Raw genomic sequence first — 22,064 nt, forward strand, 5'->3', positions numbered from 1 at the left:
GACTGAGTAGACACTATTCCCCATCATGCTAGCTCTACATTCCTGCTTGTTTTTTTCAGTGCATGACATCCTGTCACATGTCTCTGTATCATTGCACAGGTCTCTATCCCCCATGACTGAATGTTCTCCTTCTCATTTTTGGAATCTCTTGCAACCTTTAAGGCATAGCTGAAGTGCTCCCTCCTTCAAGAGAGCATCCCTGATTGCCTGAGTTGCCAGCACCCACTTCTAAGCTTAATTTTGTATTTTACTTTGTAGATATCCTGCATTTACTTCTATGTAAGTGTGTATCTTCCTAGGTAGAATGTAAGCTCTCGGAGAGCAGGAGTTGTTTTGCTATCCTATTTGTATTTCTGAAGCTTAGCTAAATATGTTCTTAAATAAAGCTTTTTGATTGAATAAAATGTTTAGGGGAAAGAACACTGAACTCAAAGACCTGGGGGGGGTAGTTTTAGCTCTTTCAAGAAGTAAAGCACACACACACACACACACACACACACACACACACACACACACACACACACACACACTTCCACTCTCTGGGCCTCAGACTTCTTACAGATGAGAAAATTAGACCAAATCTCTAAGCTTCCTTTGCACTGAGAATCCATAGTATGATTCCTTCACTACTTTAGTTCCCATGAATTTATTTCTTCTTTGAATTCTGTTTGCAATACTTATCAGTACTATAGAATTTAACTTCTTAGATTTGATTTTCTAACACTATCTTCCAACAGAAGAAAAATTCCTTTGGTTAGATACATTATCATTTTTTCACCGATATTCCCCTAAACCTAAGGACTGGGCTAGACACATAGAAAGTGCTTGGCAATTTATTGGTTGGTATGGGAGGATCATGGTATCTCTGACTCTTCTTCCTGATGATAGCTTCCCAGAACCACAGTATTTCACTGGGTCCTCATACTAATACAACAAAGATAATCATTCCTTACATTGTTGGGCCTTGTGTCAGGAAAACTTGAATTCAGATCCATCCTTAAATGCTTACTAATTGTGTGACTCTGGATAAATCACTTAACTTTACAGTGGTTTTCTCAATTGCAAAATGGGGTTAACAATAGTACTATTTCCCAGGGTTGTTGTGATGATCAAATGATATAATATTTTTAAGGGGTTAACACAGTACCAGGCTTATAGTAAAGGCTTAATAAATGCTTATTTCCTTTCTTCCATTTTAGAGATAAATTGAAGTGTCAAGAATGACAGCTTTGGTCATATATCTGATCTGAGTTTGACTGAGGTTGAACCCATTCAGGGGTTAAGGCTAGGTAATAATAGACGCAAAGAATTTCCTCTTTCACCTAATAAAAAATAAGTAAACATTTTCTCTATTACTCTGAGCAAAAAACTAGTGATAGCTATGTCATTGACACAATCTTCTGAAATCTCTGCATTCCTCTGGAAAAGCAATGTGCATTCTTATTTCTCTTCTCTTTGTGAAATCAACTCATGACTCTTATTTAACTTTACAATTTTTTTTCTTAAAATGACAAGGGAAACTTAAAGAAATTTAAAATAAAGGGGGAAGTTATATCATTGCAGAAATCTTAATTATGCTCTGTCTTGATCTTTGGCTCCCCCAAATTTCCTGACTGACCCATTTCTTCCCTATTTTATCCCTGGAATCAGCCTTTCCTAGGACTTGTAGTCTCTTTATTTTTGTTCTGTGTTCATCTAGAATTTGCCTTTCCCTTTATAGAAAGAACCGTAATCCAAATTTCCTTCATATTCTTTCCAAATTCAGTCCTATAAGTGCATTTAATAGATCCCAGAGTTGGGACAGTATGTGTTAACTGTATTTATGGACACTCAGGCAGAATCCAATTACATCTCAGATTGACTTTTAGTTTTGTGAATCTCTCCCTCTCTCCCTCTATCTCTCTCTCTCTCACTCTGTCTCTTTGTCTCTGTCTCTGTCTCTCTCTGTCTTTGTCTGTCTCTGTCTCTGTCTCTCTCTCTCTCTCTTTTGCTCCTATTCTATCCTCCTCCTCCCTCTGTCTTTCTCTGCTTCTGGAAGGAAGGTCATCTTAGTGCATTTCCCTGAAACTACTAATAATCTCTGTGGATATATATATATATATATATATATATATATATATATATATATATATATATGTATGTATGTATGTGTGTGTGTAAACATAATGCACAAAGAGAAAAAGAAAATAAATATTCTTCTTGGATGACAAGGGATAAACAAGAAGAATGCTTGCTGTGAAAGAAGAAGAGTTTCTAGAACATTTCTAAGAATTGCTGGCTTATTTAATCATTGATCTCCATTGCCCCTGGGACTACTTGAGGAGATAAAATTAAGTAACCAGAGGTTTTCAACACAAGGACACTATCTTCCTGACCAGCACTGGAAAGCTGTGGCAGTGTCTGATGTTTGCTTTGACCTTTAAATCTTGGCTATGTTGGATTGCTTATGCTTCATAAATCTTCTGGATTGAATCCAAGTCAGACCCATTTAAAATATTATTGGTATAGAATCTGAGCCATAGGGAGCCATAGCTATAGCTCAGCCACAAAAGTCACTCAGATGAATGAAGCTCAGCAGCAATGACCTGGACTTGAATTTGACCTAGAAAAGCAATTTTACAAGATGATATTAGCACGATAGAATCTTATCTTCATTGATGGTCAAGTCTTTCCTCATTCAGGACAACAGTTTAGCTAAGATGTTAAATAAATTGAACACAGAAAGGGGCAAATAAGATAATTGTTCTGTTGTCCTGTGCCATAGACATTCGGTAATTGTTGAATATTCAGTCTAGGAAGTTTTAGCAGTCATCAGAGAAACAAATAAATATTAACAACAGCTAACATTTATATAGTACTAATTATGTCTCTGGTACTTTACAATTATTACCTCATTCGATCCCCACAACAATCCTGGGAGGTAAGTGCTATTGTTGTTCCCATTTTACACATGAGGAAATTGAGGCAAACATAGGTTAAACGACTTGTCCAGGGTCCCACAGTAAATGTCTGAGACCTGATTTAAATTAAGTTGTTCCTTACTCTAGATTTAAAACTCTCTCCCTTGCACCAACTAGCTGATTCCACCATTGAATACCAAAATCTAGAGGATGATTTGAGTCCTTTTTGAAATGGTCACACTATGCAGAATTCATTTACTATTTGTGAGGTTATAGACAATTTTCTCTTCCTGTGTGAGCCTCTATTTTTTTCCTCTGCAAAATAAGAAAAATGTACCAAGTGATTACTAAGATCACTTCCAGCTATAAACTTTTGTGATGCACAGTAAGCAGAAAACTGTAGTTTATGTGTGGACTGGAAGTTGACAAATAATATATTGCAGGATTAAAGAATCACTAAATCTTCCATGTCACCTACTTTGACCTATATGTGGGCATGAGTCCCGCTCTTCTACAAAATTAAAAACATCACATTTAGAATTCCCTTGAAGAGCTCCAGACCACATTGGGGGAACCAACTATCTCCCAATGCACCCATTTTCCTTTTAAGAGCTCAAATTGGTGAAGACATTTTCCTTAAATTAAGTCTAAATCAGCCTCTTTGAAATTTTCAGACATTACTCTTGGGTCTTCCCTCTGGAGCTAAGCAGAAAATAGTAAAATCCTTTCACATAATAGTCCTTCATATATTTAAGGCAATTTATTATACCCTTCCAAGTCTCTTCTTCTTCAGACTAAACATATCTAGTTCCTACAACTGATCCTTTTAGGGAATGGTCCTCTAGCTCCTTACTATCCTATCTTTTCCTTAGGATATATTGTGTTTTGATAACATCCTTCCTAAAATGTGACTGTCAGATTTGTGCTTCTCTGCATGTGGTCTAGTATGTATCAGCATTGGCTACCATGTCATATTATTGACTTATTAAATTTATAATCCACTGAATCTCCAGAACTTAAAACATTTTTAATACAAAACTGTTTATCACCATACTTCCCCTGTCTTGTTCTTGTATAAAAGTTGACTTTTTTTGAGTCCAGGAATAAATTTTTGTTTGTAAGTATTAAATTTTATATTAAATAAATTTTACCCATTATTTTAGCTTTTTAAATTTGCTCTGTCACCCTACATGTTAAACAAGCCCTCCCACCTTTGTGTCACTTGCATATTTGACAGATGTAACATCCACATTTTCATCCAAATACTTGGTAACATGTTGGCCATCACAAGATAAAAGACAGGTCATCTTGTTGACTCATTAATGACTCCTATTTGAGTCAGGTTATCTAGCTGGTTATTAAATTATTCTAACTTTATTATTATCTATCTTACATATCTCCATCTTATCTAGGAGATACTTTATCTAGCATATGGATATTTATCTAGCATGAGATACTTTATCACATGCCTTTTCAAATATACGTATATGTCCATTTTTTTCACTTGATCTATCAGTCTGGTTCCCTTCTTCATGCAACCTGAGAAACTGTCAGCCTTTAAATGCATTTAAGAATTTTGCCATCTATAGAAGTCAAGCTCATTAGCCTATGGTTTGCAGATTTTTTTTTTGAAAGACTACTTTTTAAAAAATCAGAATATTTGTTGTACTTCTATTCTTCATGGTTTTTCCTAGATCCCTGGCAGAGCCTCAGCAATCACATCTTTCATTATCCTAGTATATATAGTTCATTTGGACTTGGTGAAATGGAACTTAAGTACTTATTGCTCTGGACTGAGGCAGTATTTTTTAAGTAGATAGTATATCCAACTTGTTATTAAGTTAGTTATTTTTCAGTTGTTTTTCAGTTGTGTTCAACTCTTCTTGCCCCTATTTGCTGTTTTCATGGCAAAGATGCTGGAGTGGTTTGCCATTTTCTTCTCTAGCTCATGTTACAGAAGAGGAAACTGAGGCAAATTTGGGTTCAAGTGCTAGTTCTCATTTAATTAACTGTATTACTATAGGAAAGTCATTTACCTTTTCTGAGTGAGTCAATAGATATTTATTAAGTACTTACTTTGTGCTAAGTATTTTGCTAAGGACTGGGGATACAAAGAAAGATGTAAGATATTCAATTCTCAATGTAATTTTAATATTTGTAATACTCACTTTATGGGACAGTTGTGAGACTCAAATAAGAAAATGAATATAAAGCAGTTTCCTCCTCTGGAAAATTATTTCCCTCTTTTAAAAATTTTATTTTATTTTTCTTAATTTAATATTTTTTCAAATGATTTACAGTGCCTTTAGGCAAGAAGCATTTCTCAAGACATTTCAGAGAATTAAAAACAAAAGCTAGTCATAAGCATTTGTTAAGTGCCTATTATGTGCTAGGAACTGTGCTAAGTTACCTGCAAGGTTTAAATAGCAGTTAGCAAGAATTAATTGAGATCTCAGGAATGCCCCACCAAAATCATGAAAATGGCTGTTCTACTTTTCTTGCCCAAAGGGCTCACATCTGGATCTCAGATTGCTTACTTAGGGCATAGTTAACTACAGTGGCACCAGATATGTGACACAACTTCTTTGTTTGCAATACTCCCCACTGAGAGAGAGAGAGAGAGAGAGAGAGAGAGAGAGAGAGAGAGAGAGAGAGAGAGAGAGAGAGAGAGAGAGAATGTCTATGTTTGTCCGATTGTGGTTAAAGCACATGATTCCAGTCCCTCCCAATATCAGTCTCTGAGATCCCTTTCAGATCTAGATCTATATAATCTTTCAAAAGATTTATACAGGGGATTATCAATTATCAATTTAGAGCTAGGATAGACTTTTGAGTCCAGGGATTATTAAATTTTCTTATCTTCTAATTCCCTTTGGAAAAGTCTGGTGAAGTCTATGGATCCCTTCACAGAGTAGGACTTAAACAATTAAAGGGAATTATTATTCAGTCATTTTTTCATCAATTGATGTTCATGAGCCTATTTGGGATTTACTTGACAAAACTATTGTATCGCTTTGCTATGTATTTCTCCAGCTCATTCTATAGATGAAGAAACTGAGGCACACAGGGTTAAGTAACTTGTCCAGGTTCATCTAGCTACTAAGCATCTGAGGCCAGATTTGAATTCAGTAAGATGAGTTTTCCTGACTCCAGGCCTGACACTCTTTCCACTTGCCACTTAGCTGCCCCAATGCAAGGGGCATTTCAATTATATTTCATTTATAGATTAGTGAAAATAAAGGCCTAAATTTTTGTCCTGTGTAAGTTCATGGACCCCTAAAATCTATCCATGGATCCCTTAGGGATCTGTGAATCTCAGAAGAATCCCTAATCTCTTTCAACTCCCTCATTTTACTATTGAAGAAGTTGAGATTCAGAGAAAAATCACTTGAATAATTTGTCCAAAATCACACAGGTGTTAAGCATCAGATCCAGCACAAAGTGAAAGAAGTCCACTCCTATGGACTTGGCTGGCTCATACATTATTTATTAAAGAGACAGTGAGATGGGAATTGGGATGGGATTGGGAAGGAGGTAGTAGAGCAGAGTAGTTGATAGGAAGAAAACAAAATTGAATCAGACTTGCCAGAGGAGAGCATTGAGGATGCCATGCACTCTTTCATGTTATTTTTTCTTTTTCTGTCATGTCTGAGGGACTAATTTCTCTAAAGTACCTTTCCTTGCCTGTGCTCAGCTCAGTCAGGCTTCATTTTCTTGTGGTCTTCTGCCAGATTTAGGATTTCATAGCCTGTTCCAAGCCATTGGAAATCTGGTAATAAAGGAACCCTTTCTAAGCTCCAGGTATTATAGACTGGAAACAGGGCCTGTGCAGCCTTAGTTTAATTTTCTGTGGCATTAATATTAATATGAGGCCATTTGCTCTTGGTGAGGATGTGTGGGAGTTACAGATGGAGTACCCTTTTTCTCTTTAAGAAACTGACTCGTGCTCCTAGCCAGCTGGAGGGAGGTAGAACTTATGTCTTGAAATTTCTTTCCCTCCTGGTAACTTTTCCCTCGGGCTCAGGGCCAGCTTCTGTCTTGGCAGAGCAGGCAGCTGCACAGTGGTGTGACTTTAGGGATGCTGGGAAATCCCTTCCCTGCCCACCTCTCTCCAAATATCTTTCCTACTGACCTGTCATAATATCTGAATTTTTGCCTCTAGAGATTGTTTTTGCTCTTCTTGTTGTGGCAAAGTTTTATTAAATTAAACACATAGAATGGCCAGGTGGGACTAGTATACTCATTCTTTCCCAGAGGTAATGCCAGGGAGGGAAAGGACCAGAAAAACCTCCAAGCTTCTGATTCATTCTTCATTCTCTCTCCTTCTCCATTCCCATTATGTAGGCACTGAAAGAGATATAAAGTTGTGATGAGTGTCCTTAGGCACATGGAGTTTATATGGAGTATGTAGTAGACCTGGGCTGTAGGATTTCCTTGTCAAACCGTACTTCAGTACCTTTTACAGGGTAAAACAAAACCTGTTATCAGTTATTTATACCTTAGTGGGGTTTGGTTCATATAATGCTTTCCTCAGAGAAAGAAGACACAGAATAGATAGGTTTTGATGGAGATGGGACATAGATATGGAGTGCTATTAAGAACCCAGCTTCTTAAATTGTGGGTTGTAATCCCATATGGGGTCTTATAATTGAATATGGGGAACATGAAATTAGGATTTATTATCAATAAATGTTTTGTATACCTATTTTATATACTTATATAAACTTGGGGGGTCATGTAAAATTTTGGGGGGTGAAAAGGAATCATAAGTGGGAAAAAGTTCAAGAAGCCCTGTAATAGAGCATCTTCTCTGGAGTCAGGAGGATCTGAATTCAAACCCGAATTCAGATACTGTGTAATTCTGAGCAAGTCACTTAACCTTAATTACCTCAGAGAAAATAAAAAAAGAAAGGGTAGATCTTGGATTGGGAGCACATTGGTAAATCATAGGCTGTTGTGGTAACATAAAGGCCGTCTATGTCCAAGGGAAATGGAGAAGAAAGAAATAAGAGGTTAAAGCGCACCAGAAACAAACTTCATCTACTCACTGAATTTTGCATTAAGTTCCTTTTGTCTTTTGACTGTTTCCTTCCAAAGATGGAAGGTATAGAAGGTAATTAAGTTGTTGTTGAATGAGGAATGGGTTTACCTTAAGCTCATTTAATTTCAGCAAAGATTAGCATATAACCAATTAAAGCAAGGATGTGAACTAATGAGTGAAAAGTGGCATACTATGCACTGTATATTATTCTGATCACTGAGAGAGAATATGAATATGAGCAACCAACATAGTCCTTGTCTTCAAGAAGCTTAAGCTCTAACAGAAGAAGCCAAAATAAAAGGGAGTGATATCATGGGAGGAATGTTTCAGATAAGGAAGGTAGAAGGAAGGATAATTGGAGTCAAAGGGCAGCTAATTGACGAACTTTTTTGGAATTGTTGTATTAATTTTATACTTAGGAAGAGAGGAATGGTAAAGGAGGAGATGGCATTGAAATGGCCCAGAAATGTAAATTATGAAAAAATGGAATACTGCACTGGAGATATACAAAAGATAAGGAAGGAAGAAGATCCAGGAGATAGAATGTGACACTATTTGGAAGAGAACTAAAGACAAATTTCTCTCATTTCATCCTTAGTTAGGAGTCAGATATTAATAATAAAACTGACATTTATATAGCTTTCAGCATTTTAAAAGCCTTTTTAATACATTATCCAATTTGATTAGAAAGTGTTATGATGAATGAATTCCAATAGAGGTGATAGTATTTTTAATAAGTTGCCCTTCCATGGGTATCTAATTTTTTAAAAGGGGTAAACCCAAAGGAATGAATCTCTAATGGTAGAATTACAGACAAAAGAAATTATAGTCTAATGCAATTTTTACCCCAAACTCCTCCTTCTGTCTTGCTTCCTCCATTTTTCTCTGAAAGTTTTAATTCATTATTTATTATGATGGAATATAAATCTTTGGAGGGAAGAACTTTTTTCGTTTTTCATTAGGATTGAGTCATGTGGTATTCAATTCATGGGCCCTAGATGATAAATTGTGAAGAAAGCTGAAAGAAAGAGGAGATGGCAATTGAAGTTAGGATGGAGTAGAACCATGTGATCTCCATGGGAAAAATTCCATGCCCTATAACCATATTAGGTTACTGAGAGCCTCATCAAATTGATCAGGAGCTCCCCTGACCTCCTCCTTCATCATGTAAATGTAGGAAAACTTCTGATTAACTAATTAGTTGGGGAAGTCATATATTTATTCATTTTGGAATTAAAAAGAAAGTAATTTTTATGTTTAACCTCAAGATTTGAAATGGTGCAATTTGGATCTGTGATTTCAATGGGATAGGGAACTCCTGGTAAGGAAAATTTCTGCCAATCTATAACTTTCTGCAGTGATAAAAAAAACCCCTAATATTTATATAGAACTTTAAAGTTTATAATTGCTTTATGTTTAGTATTTCATAACTCTGTGAGATAATATTAATTTATCCTCATTTTACAAATGAGGAAACTAAGGTAGACATTGGTGAAGTGATTTGCTCAAGGTCATATAGCAAATATGTGTCACAGAAGACTGACAGCTGTCTCTCCACCATGCTGCCTCTCTTAAAGTTGAAATTTTGTTATATGTATCCTCCTGCTTTAGCAAGCAGTGCCCAGTAAATATATTTAAAATTTTATTTTTTTTCACAGCCTATTTCAAATGTCACCTCCTGCAAGAAGTCTTCCTGATATTCCTCCTCTGGCCTCTTTCACATTCTCCCAGCAGGCCTTCTCACCCTGGATATTGATTACCCTCTTGCTCAATCCTCCCAACTGGTGAGTTCTAGCCTTCTACTACCATTTAAGAAAGTACCTAGACCTTCCATACTCACTTTTTTCTTTGTTCTGCTCTAGGTTCTCTGGACTTTTCTACCTTGCATGGGCTGCTCTTTTCCTTTTTGTGTCCTCCTCATTACTATATAAGTGCTATCATAATTGTTACCTATAACTGTTGTGTCCTGTTTTTTAGAGCCCCAAGTTGGGGTGATTAAAATATTGAGACCTGCTTTCTAGCCCCCACACCGGGGTGGTTAAAATATCCTGCTTTCTAGAGCTCCCAAGCTGGGGTGACAAAACATAGCATTGCTTTCTACAGCCCCCACACCAGGGTGATTAAAATATACCTTCCTAGTGGAGAGGTGATGAAGTGGGACTCCCAAGGATGGTGGAAAAATGGAGTCCATTTATTTCAAGGACTTCCTCTTTTTATAATGTAACAAAAACAACTCTGAGAAAATAGGACCACATAAACAACTTGCTATAGTGTTTGCCACGTGGCATCACTCTGCTTCAATCACAGCACAGGTTGTCACTGCCCCCTGACTTCTCAGGAAGGCTGAGAGCCCTTAGGGGAGATGGGGAGCTAAACAAGACATTGTTAGCAGGTTCTTATACCTCACCCAGAGTTTCCTTGCTGACTGTGATTCTCTACATATAACAATATGTACAGAAAGTATAGAAGTTTGGAAAGAAATTCCTGGATTCCTGCTTTTATTGGATGTTCAAATTTGTAACAAATACCTAATATCAGCTTAGTTTCTGTCATTTGCTTGCAGAACTAAAGAAACAAACAACAAAAAATAAAGCCAAATAAAAACATGGTTAATAGAACATTACAATTATTTGAAATATCACTGTATTGGATAAACTTATAGATAAAACTGATGTACTCCCCAAGTGACCTCTTCCTTATTGTTTCAGGCAATAATGTGGCTGCTCCCAGCAGACCTTATCAACTTTACTAGCTTCTCTTCAATTTTAGAAAGCAGCAGCCATGGGCATTTATGTCAGAACAATCCATTTCCTCAGCTTAGTCATATGTGAAGAACAGTCATATTTGAATTGAAGAGGAGCTATGTTAGGAAGTCTTATAGCAATGGATTGAAAATATAGGTTCTGTAAGATCAATCTCTCTGAGCCTCTTTTCTTTCCTCTTCCTTTCTCTCTCCCTCCTATGGATTCTTTCTGTAGTCACTGGATCCTCACTTCTTTCCCAGTTGGGGCCCTTGGAGAGATGAAGCTTGCTGAGGGTGACCAAAGACCTTTTCTCTGTCTTATTGTATATAGGGATTGGGCTCCAAACTGGATTATGTGGTTACCAATTTTGTGACTACTGAAGCCCCAGGGCATTTTTGCCAGTAATGGCTTACTTAGCCTGGTTAGTAGGCAGATGCACCATGCCTCATCTCAGAACCTTTGTACTGCCTCGTTCCCTGTACCTGGAATGCTGTTCCTCTTTAACTTTGACACTAAGACTCAGCTTGATGAGGAGTAAACTGAGGTTCTAAACCAAGATGGGCCAGTTCCTTTTCTCTCTCTCCTTTCTTCCCCAAAGTAACCAAGGGCGGGTTTGGCAGCAAAGGAATTTGCTACTTAATGCTGTTTGGAAACAAAGTCTTTATTGATAGTAAAGGGATAGACAGGCATTTGACCTTCAGGAAGACCCAAAATGCCTGAAAAGGGGGACGTCAGTTGACGGGCATTTGGCTGGTATACACCAAATGCAAAGATTTCATTTTTTAGTCTTCCTTATATACATACATGATGACTAGAGTCATCAAAACAATGTTTGCACAGAGATGTTATCAAGAGGTTCCGGAGATATTTGCCAATAATACAAGAATTCTCTGTTGTTGTAAATAAGACAGGAATTTTCTTATTATTGTAAATAAGACAAAAATTCTCTATTGTTATCTCTTTTAGTCTCTCCCAAAAAAGGAATTTCCTGTTGGTATTTTTGATCTTAAGCTATCTCCTTTCCAAATCTCATCAAGCTCAAACTAAAGACCTTCCCAGGTCCTCCTTGACTGCTAGTGTCTTCCCTCTTAGTGTTCCTTCTATCTAGTTTGTATGTATTTTGTCAAAAATTACACATACACACATATATGTATATACACATGCATATTATATATCTGTATACACACACTATAGATATACATACATACACACACACATACACACACATACACACACACACACACACACATATATATATATATATATATATATATAAAAGTTCCTTGAGGACAGAAACTATTTTTGCTTTTTTTTTATTTTCTGTATTAGCACAATGCTGGGGACATAGAAAGTGATGGATTGATTGACCTGGATATCCTCTGGAAGATACTGGCTCCTAGCTACAGAACTTATTAAATTAGAGGTTAGATAGGAAAATTGGCTTTTTGAGGTAGTAGTTCAGCAATTTCTTTTCAGAAAACCCTTAATTCTTTGACACTTATTTCCATCTATTCTCTCCTCAAAGGTCAAAAGGAAAAAAACAAAACAAACAAAAAAAGATCAAAAGGGTAGGAAAAAGGAAAGAAATACAGTTAGTGTTGTGGTGTGTGTGTGTGTGTGTGTGTGTGTGTGTGTGTGTATGTGTAATAGAGAGTGATGCAGGGTTTTATAGGAATATTGAAAAATTAATTACAAATTCCTTGTTCTTCTACTTGAAGTTCTATGACAGTATATGAACAATAGCATACAAAATTGATGATTGATGATCAAATCAGAACAATGGGAGAGTCAAGCCCTGGTGAAAACTACATGATTGCCACCACTATCAGCATAATGATAACAATATTTAACATTTAAAGTTAGCAAAGTGCTTTAGATATCTGCATCTCATTTTAAGCTCATAATGACCCTGAATGTCCATCACAGGGAATTGTGTGTATGGATACAAAGAAATTGGAGTTCAGTGAAAAGGATAGTTGCTGAATTTGATCAGAATGTGGAGTTTGTGAAGGAGAGGCTAATGAACCAGTCTGTGGAAGTACTTGAATGCCAAGTTAAGGAATTTTTAGAGTCATTGAAGATTTTTGAGTAGGGTGAGTGACATGAGAAGACCTGTACCTGGAGGTCCTTTTGAATTAAAGTTCACATTGGGTATGCTTTCTTTAAAACCCCTTTGCTATACATTGAATAGATTTAAGAATTATAAAACATCAGAATGTCAGAACTAAAAGCAACATATTATTTAGTCTAACATTCATAATTTGTAGATTAGAATACCAAAGTTGATGACCTCAAGTCTTTTGTCCAGTGATTAAAACCTTTCTGATACTAAGCTGAAAATGATATGACTATGTGCATCTATATTAATTGAATCAATTGATCCAATAAATTGGTAGTACCCTCAACTCTTTCCCTGCTCCTGTATCCAATCTTGGTAGGAAGTCAAGAACAAGCCCTGTTTCCTTGGGGCCAAGAAAAACTTAGGAAATCATTGATCCAGGATAAAATCAGCTCTTTCAGGGTAGGAAATATTTTATATTTTGTTTTTTGTATTTTGTCTTTGTATTTTTAGTATTCGGCACAGAAGAGGCATTTAATTAATGCTTGTTTTCGATGTTCCAGGAAGGAAAAGGAATAAACATTCATTTAGCACCTATTTATTATATGCCAGGCACTGTGTTGCAAAAATTATTTCACTTGATCTGGGCAGATAGGGCAAAATAGGATGGGACTGGGAAGATAATTTAAGCTTTTTGGATAGTTAGGAAAAGTTAGACTTTTGTGACTGAAAGTAGCATTTGGATTGATGATCAGTAGCTTTTATTGCACTCATAATATTATTTCAAAAAGTATTCATTGTGAACCTACTATATGCAACTAGCCAAATATTTGCCTAACATGTGCTTTATTATCAGGACAGAATAAAGAGAGGGAGAGCTATGTTGTTGCAATTTCTAGATTCCTGAGTAGTGATAGAAGTGAGGGCAGAGGCAGAAGGCCTGCAATTCGATCACGACTCTACCTAAAAATTGTTAGCTGGATGAATGAATCCACCAGTCAAGCACAGCTAATTGGATTAAATGAAAACAGACATGTCTGTATAAATATTCCATGATGTCTATATCAGTAAAGAAGCAAGAAGTGGATTATAGAGAAAAAAGTCTGAACTTTTGCTGAGGAATGGAAGAGTAGAATGCTGCTGAATAAAACTGTAACAAGCGCCAGGAAAATGGTGCTTTCTCCCAAGCTGCTCATATACAAGAGGCACATTTCTTCCTCTTGGAGACATGCTTCCTCCCTAAAGTGGTTGCCATCGTTGTGCATTGCTTCTCTGAACCTTTGGTTAAAAAAACCACCAAGAAATTATGTAAAGCTAAGTGGAAGCTGAGGTAAACATTTTAGAGAGAACATTGAGCTAAAAACATGAGAGCTAAAAAGAATCTAGAAGATGGTAGCCAGGATGGTTAAGAGCACCAAGACTAGAAATATTTATTTTGGAGAAGAGGAGACTCAGGAGATGCATGATAAGTGTTTTCAGGCTGTCATATAGAAGAGAGATAGGCTTCTCTTTGGTTCCAGAGGGCAAAACCAGAAGCAATAAGTAGAAATTTGCAATTTCATATTAGGATAAAATTTTTATTAATTGGAGCTATCCTAGAGTGCAATAGACTGCTTCAAGTGATGTTGGGTTTCTTCATCATTGTATATTTTTCATCTGAGGCTGATAACTTGTTCAATATGTTGTTGTGGCGATTGCTTTTCAGGGAAGAGTTGGTGTAGATGATAACTGGGTTCCTTTCTGATTCTTGTGTGTGTGTATATGTGTATGTATGTGTGTGTGTGTGTGTGTGTGTGTGTGTGTGTGTGTTTATGTGTGAACTTGTATATATGGGCATTTCCATATACAAAGAACAAAAAAAGAGGATGATACATGGAATCACAAACATCCATTACTTCAATATATTGTAGATTCAATAGGTTATTTTGAATCTTGTCAAAGGTTTCCCTTTGAACCATCTTTGATATTCTCTCATTTAATTTTTTTAATTTATAGACTAAAAGAAGCATTTTAATAACATAGTATAAGAAAAAAGATACTCATACATGAAATTGCAAATTTACTATGTACAACTTACAATTCCTTTCAAATATACAACAAAATTATTATGTAAATTTTTTCTTCCTCCCCTTCCCTCTTCCTACCAACTGTCTATAATGGTGCAATGAATCCATTCTGATTCTAAGAATCCAGGACTCAAACATGCTAAATGAATAATTTAGGTACAAGAGCATGAGGTAGTCACCAGAAAGGCGTTTTCTACATATAGTCTGTGTTCAGAAGAAACATCTATTCCTTTTTAGTACTTAAAGGTGTCAATCTTTGAAAACAATAATCTGAAAAATGTTTCTCTGGCCAGTAGAAATACTTGCATCCTCCAGTCCTACTTTTTTTTTTCTGATTTAAAAGCTCTTGCTCTATGTAGAATAAGTCTTGGGGAAAAAACTTTTTATCAGATCTACTCTCTATCATTGGTCAGAAAGAAAGACATTAGAGTAGAGGTCCCCCATGATCAACCAGATTGGGCAATGCAATTTTCCTTTTGGAAGGTGAGAAGCAAATATTAAGTGCTTACCCATGTTCCAAATGCTGTGCTAAGAACTTTACAAATATATAATTTGATCCTATAGCAACTCTGGGAGATAGGTGCTATTATCATCCCCATTTTACAGTTGAGAAAATGGAGGCAGATGAAGGTTAAATGATTTCTACGGAGCCATATAATTAGTAAGTGTATGAGGCTGGATTTGAACTCAGGTATTTCTGCCTCTCAGTCTAGTGTTTTAATGACTGCATCACCTAATTACATGAATTGGTGAACTCCAATTCACATGTTGTCTTCATCCATAGAACTCTTTCAATCTTTTCTCTTCTGGTCCCCACGCACCCAAATTAGTGGATCATCTGCCTTCTTTGCATCTCCAACATCGAACTGTACACATAGTAGGTATTTAATAAATTTTTATTAAATTGCATTGTTGAATTGAATTCCACTGTCTTTCCTTTAATTAGCAGGATGGATCGCAAAGGAAGGAACAGATTGCCCTTTGCTAGAGTCAAAGACAGATGTTTCAATTTGTTTTTGCAGGAGCCTGAAACTTTTAAGGTTTATTATTGTAAGATGGTGCTGACGAATAGAGGCAGATATTTCAGAGGGCACAATTCCCCAGAAACAAAGAAAAATGATGATGACCACAACTGCCACCCACTCATAACAGAGGCAGATATTATGTACACATTGACCAACTGGAGCTGGAATAGTTCATACTTAATTGTCTTTGACTTTGCGAGAGGAAAGGGGCTGGATTAAATATGCAGCAGATTTCTCAAGCAGAAGATTCATGGTTTCCATCCAGAGATCTAATTAAAGGGTGCTGAGTGATTAAAAATGACCATGGCACCCTCAAGAGAAAGCAACTGAATGCACTGGAGTGATAACGTCCTCAGGGCTACATCAGAGCTTATCTTTGTCCTCCAGTCAATGTAGTAAGTGAGGAGGATGTGACAAGCCCACAGATAACTGGAGCATCTGTATGCTTTCCTTCTCAATTTCTGTCCCAACTGAGGAGTCTGAATTTAAGTTTAATATCACTACTTGGTAGACTGTGGAGGCCTGAGTCTATTCTATCACTGCTTTAATAATTTGCATATCACAGTGAAGCAAGGAATCATCTCTGTTGGAAAGAGATGTGGACTTTATGAAGAAAAGATTTTCTCTTTAGGTTATTGTCTAGATTTAACTTTTGTTCAATTTATTTAAGAAGCTGTATACTCATTTATTTTAGTGTCTCAAACTATTAATTTTTACAATTACTTGTAACTTGTTTTTTAAGAATCAGAGATTTCTGTACTTTAGGCTATGTCATTAAAGTGACATATTAAAGTACAAATATCTGATTATTGGCAATTATTGGTAGAAAGATTACAGATTTATTTCTAAATTAAAATAAGACAAAGGCCATGAACTTTTTTTTAACTTTCTGTAGTTATCCCAAACACTCTTATTTGCACAGAGCAGAGGAGCAAAGTGGGAAAGGTTAAAAATAATTTCTTCCTCATTCATTAAGTCATTCATTCAGTATCATTCAACTTTATTTCTTTTTGAGGATGAAGAACTCTTAAGATATAAGTCTAGCCAGAGAAATATGATAAGACCTAAAGATCAAAATAGTTTCGTTATCATAAATTAGGTGAAAGTTGAATTAAGGCACTCAGAAAAGCCTTAATTACGGTATCTTTCACTTTGAACAGAGGTAAATTTTTGTTTTTGTTTCTGTTTTTGCTTGCAGGAAAGAGGCTTATCAACCATAGCAGCAATCTCCTTCCTCAAAAAATAGATGGAATTCAGAGTGGCAGATGGCCTGAAGACAATACCTCCACTAAACACTATAGCTGAGTCAAATAGAAAGAGTGGGCTGAAAAAGCCATAGCCCTTCTCTGAAGGGGAGAGATTGGCTAATCACAGAACCTCCTTAACCTAGTGTCTGTGAATTTGTTTTTTATATATATTTTTTGATAATCATATCTCAATATTATAAATTTCCTTTACAATACCATGTATTTTATCTTGTGGTAAATGTGATAAATATATTAAAGGATCTATAGGTTTCACCACACAGCCAAGGGGGCATGATCCAAAAAAAAAAAAAAATTAAGGACTACTTTCCTATGGAATTGGGCAGTGTTTGGAAGAGCGGGGCTGACAGAATTTGTAGTTCTCCTTTGCAGGAGAGAGGCTTATTAACCATAACACTCCAGTGGGTATTGATTAGATAGGATATATAGAAACAATGAAGATTTCTGAATTACTGAATTATTCTAGCTCGGGCTGGAGCAGAGATGTGATGATCAATAGGTATAGCTCAGACACCATGACCAGCTGGGAGTGGTGAAAAGGATTGATAGAATGGGATTAGACCCAGCAGATATCAGAGTATATAGCATGATGATATCATCAGAAGATTTGTTTCCTCAGGGGCACATGAATAAAGCTCTCCAAAACACTACAGTTATTAGCATTTTAGCTTAGGAATTGGTAACTTACAGCATTTGAGTGAGTTTTAGATGGTAGTTTAGTTGGTATAATCAAAAGAAAAAGTAAAAGAGCATTTGCTCTCAAGGAGATTACGGTAAGATCACGGGTGAAGTATCAAAAAGCACAAAAGCACTGAAGCATTACAAGTCAGACAATGTATTCCTCACACTCCCCAGCTCTTCAGTTCCACAGATAAGGCAGGAGTATGGGGATATAGTGGTATGCAGATGCTTACTTCCATCAAGAGTCCAGAACTCTGAATTTTCATCCTTATATCTGATTGTGGTAGCTGGGTGGAATCACAGGGATCTGGTGGGAGGGGGACTTTGGGGGCAGTCAATCAGTGGAGCAGTGTATCTCCCATTTTTTGAGCAAGGACATGGTTATTTGGAAACTTTGCTAAATTGATCAGGAGAACCTTGCATATTTTGTCTAAATGAAGCTGCTTTAAGCTGCTGGGTACATTGGAATTTCCTGGTACATAGGCTGGTTAATTAATGATTAAATATGGAGTTGTTTCAGTCAGTTAGGACATAACTGGCAATAGGGAGATCCTCACAATTCCATTTTATTGAAATTATGCAATCTGTGTATAACTCTCATGGTTGCTCCAAGAAGCCATAGCACACCCAATTGGTACATCCTGATAAAACCATCTCAGCAGATGGGGTAAATCAGGTTGCAGGGAACCAATGGGCCCAAAACCCTTTGGTGAGTTAGGGGGATGTTTGCTCCAAGAATGTGAAGCCTTCTTCTAACAGAATGGGCAGATGAGAACAATTTGTTCCAATGGCCACGAAGGTAGCTGAAGGAGGCACTGTTGGAGCACTTAAACTAAATGGTCAGATATCCAAGAACCAAGATTGTCTACTATCTGGCAAGAAACTAGAAACTGAGTGGATGACCATTAGTTGGGGAATGGCTGGAATTATGGAATATTATTGTTCCATAAGAAATGATCAGCAGGATGATTTCAGAAAGGGAGACCTAGAGAGATTTACATAAACTGATGCTAAATGAAATGAACAGAGATCATTGTATGGCATTGTATGGCAACAACAAGATTATACGATGATCAATTCTGATGGACTTGACTCTTCAACAATGAGATGATTCAGGTCAGTTCCAATGATCTTGTGATGAAGAGAACCATCTATATCCAGAGAGAAGACTGTGGAAATTGAATGTGGATCACAACATACATTCTTACTTTTTGTTGTTTACTTACATTTTGTTTTCTTTCTCATTTTTCCCCTTTTTGATCTGATTTTTCTTATGCAGCAAGATAATTGTATAAACATGTATACATATATTGGACTTAACATATATTTTTAACACGTTTAACATATATTGGATTACCTGCCATCTAGGGGAGAGAGTGGGAGGAAGGGAGAAATTTACAACACAAAGTTTTGCAAAGTCATTGTTGAAAATTATCCATGAATATGTTTTGAAAATAAAAATATTTAATTAAAAAAGGAATGAAAGGAAAAATTATTTTGGCATATATTTTGAAAATAAAAAAAACTATTATTAAAAAAGGGAAAAATATTGTTCACTACATGCTGGGCCATTGCTAGATGTCTTGATTTTTGTTTTGCCACTGAATTTTGATGACTTTGGAAGAGAAAATGAGACTGATGCTTTTGTATAACTGTGCCTCACTTAAATCTAATTCACACAGGATGTGACTGGTACTGTTCTAAATGAAAGATTAACAATAAATACAATCTATACACAGATGAACAAATATTAAGGTTTTTTTGGGGGGGGAGGAAAGGAAAGCAGTAAGAACTGAGGGGATAAATAAAAAACTAATATTTTGTCACTTGATTCTCTGATTTATTTATCACTCTCTTTATTTGATTTAAACCACAATAATAGAGAAGTTCTCTGAAGGAATATAGACAAAAGAGTAAGGGGCTGAAGTCTGAACAAATACATTTAGTTCATGGAAACAGCAATGTTGTGCCAGTAGAAAGAATGGCCTCTTATTGATTTTATTGTTTGTATGGATTTTTCAAAGGTTATGATTAAATAGAAATAAAGTTGTGCATAATTGGGTAAATTAACTATGTAGAAGAAAGTGAAAGAGATGGGATGTTCTAAAAGTGGGGTAACCAAGAATTTAAATCCACATACAGCAAACCCCTGAATGAGATAATCTTAATCTAGAGTCTTATGAACTTGTTTTAAAAAAAAATTTGGTAATTGTATTGTAGCATAATTGGTTTATTTTGTGATCCTATATATTTTATTTTATGCATTTGAAATCATTCTTGTGGAAAGGGGTCCAAAGGCTTCACTAAACTGCCAAAAGGATTTACGACACACAATAGTATATGACTAAAAAACTTTTTGCCACCAACAAAAAGGCCCATGTTAGAGTACAGAGCTAGCCAGCTCTCTGAAAGATTTAGTTTGGTACATGAGAGTGCCTTCTGTAAAGGGCAGAATTCTAAACTTATTTTTCTTTCTTTCCTTTTTAAAACAATTTCTGGTGGGGGGGTAGAATTTTTAACTTCTTTTTCTTTCTTCCTTTTTTTTTTTTTTTTTTTTTTTAATTCTGTTCTTAATTCTCTTCCTCCCAACTGATTGAAAAGGCAAGAAATACAATACTCATTATAATGTGAAGTCATGCAAAACATAATTCCACATTAGCCAAAAAGACATAACTTCTGAAGTGAACATGTGATTGATAGTGCTTGTTTTTTGTTATTGAACAGGATCAGGCATATAGTCAGTAGTATCCCTGGTGATTAAATATGTAATTCCAATTAGTCATTTCCAAAGCCAACTCACATTTGTAAGATTGCCCTTCTACTTGTGGTTTCTAAAAGGAATTTAGGTGGGAAGTTTGCTGTTGGGATCCCAGTTCTGAAGTTTGCTTATTATGGCTGTTGGCTCCATTTGAAAGGTCAGTTACTATGGCTCAGTGAAAATTGAATTTTGGCCAAGCAAGGTATAAGAAAGGGATTGTTTATAGAGTGTGAATCAAGGAGGGAGCTCCTGGCCTTTCTTAGTGCATACTTTGTGTCACAAACCATCTATCACATGATGTTTTGACAGCTGACTTCAGCCAGGACATGGCATATTTTGGAAAAGTATACACATACAAACATTGAACATTTATGTTCAACCTTGAAGCACAAGGTGAATAAAGCATCTTCTAAGTGGCCAGTAAAAAATTCTTTGGACTCTTAAGAGTGTATGAGGAGAGGCGTTTGACTTCAGCCTCTCAAAGGCAAGAAGTGACTCCTGAGACAATATGGGTTTTCAGTGTTTAGTGGTGTGGGCTTCCTTTCTGTGTGAACTTTAAAACATCTCCTGAGGATGTATCCACTACCTTAATCACAGTTATCTCCTTGCCTGTATACTGAGGAATATAACATCTTAATTAGATTATTAAGAGTGTCATAAGAGGAACAATATGCTGAAATTTTTTGTTCATTTTAATGATTTTCTTTGGGAGAACTAGAAATGCCTAAAAAAGAATGTGGGGAAAAGCGGGCCAAGAGTAGGGCATTTGGAGAAATTGAGCAACAGAAATTTGCTAATATTTCAGGAGAATTGGAAAACAGTTTTGCTTTGGCTGGTCATCTTGTCTGAGAGATGAACGGACATTTAGCTGGTAGCTGAAAGAATGTCACCTTGTATGAATTTAATAATTTTCAATGAACTCTTTATGGGTTGCTAAGAGGCTTGGAAACTTATAGTATGATCCTTTATAGTTGCAAGACTACAAGACTGAAGCGTTTCTGCCATCTACAAGGCATCAACATTTGAATAGTGACAATTTGTTTATCTCGTCCTGTAAGAGAATCATGATTGTTTTCCATATGTCTACTTACCTGGAGGAATTAAGAGCTCCTCTTTATAGCAATATAAAAATATTGATACTTCACTGACATGATAAATACCAGGATTTTGTCAGTGTTTCTTCTCCAAGATCTCAGCCATCTTCTTCACCTTAATAAAAAGCCTTCACAAATTGTTGTGGTTGAAAAAAAATACTTAAAAAAAAGGTAGCTGGATGAATTGAAGCATGGAGAGTACTGGAAATCTTTAGCTTAATGTGAAAATGTTGTTCTTAATATTTATATAGGAAAAAGTGTTTTCTTCAATGATTAAAAGTTTATAATTCAAAAAAGAGGGTGTGAATTGAAGTATTCTGTATGTGTCATAATTGAAATTGAGGCGGCTGCCTTTCACTTCACAGCCCTTTCTAAAGCTGATCCAAGAATCATACTGGAGTGGGTGCAAATAAAAGACTAGAACTAATAAA

General features: G+C 36.1%; 1 protein-coding gene across 1 annotated transcript in view; it reads left to right on the top strand.

Moving 5' to 3' along the window:
• Nucleotides 1-19,607, top strand: part of HAPSTR1 (HUWE1 associated protein modifying stress responses) — a 154,318-nt gene extending 134,711 nt beyond the window's left edge. Inside the window, exons 4-5 of the mRNA XM_074280517.1 lie at nucleotides 9,600-9,725; nucleotides 17,034-19,607. Of these exons, the coding sequence (XP_074136618.1) occupies nucleotides 9,600-9,697 (98 nt within the window). The 3' untranslated portion in view covers nucleotides 9,698-9,725; nucleotides 17,034-19,607. The remainder of the gene's footprint in view (nucleotides 1-9,599; nucleotides 9,726-17,033) is intronic.
• The last annotated feature ends 2,457 nt before the right edge of the window (nucleotides 19,608-22,064 follow it).

Source organism: Sminthopsis crassicaudata, chromosome 1 (genome assembly GCF_048593235.1).
Source record: "Sminthopsis crassicaudata isolate SCR6 chromosome 1, ASM4859323v1, whole genome shotgun sequence".
NCBI lineage: Eukaryota > Metazoa > Chordata > Mammalia > Dasyuromorphia > Dasyuridae > Sminthopsis > Sminthopsis crassicaudata.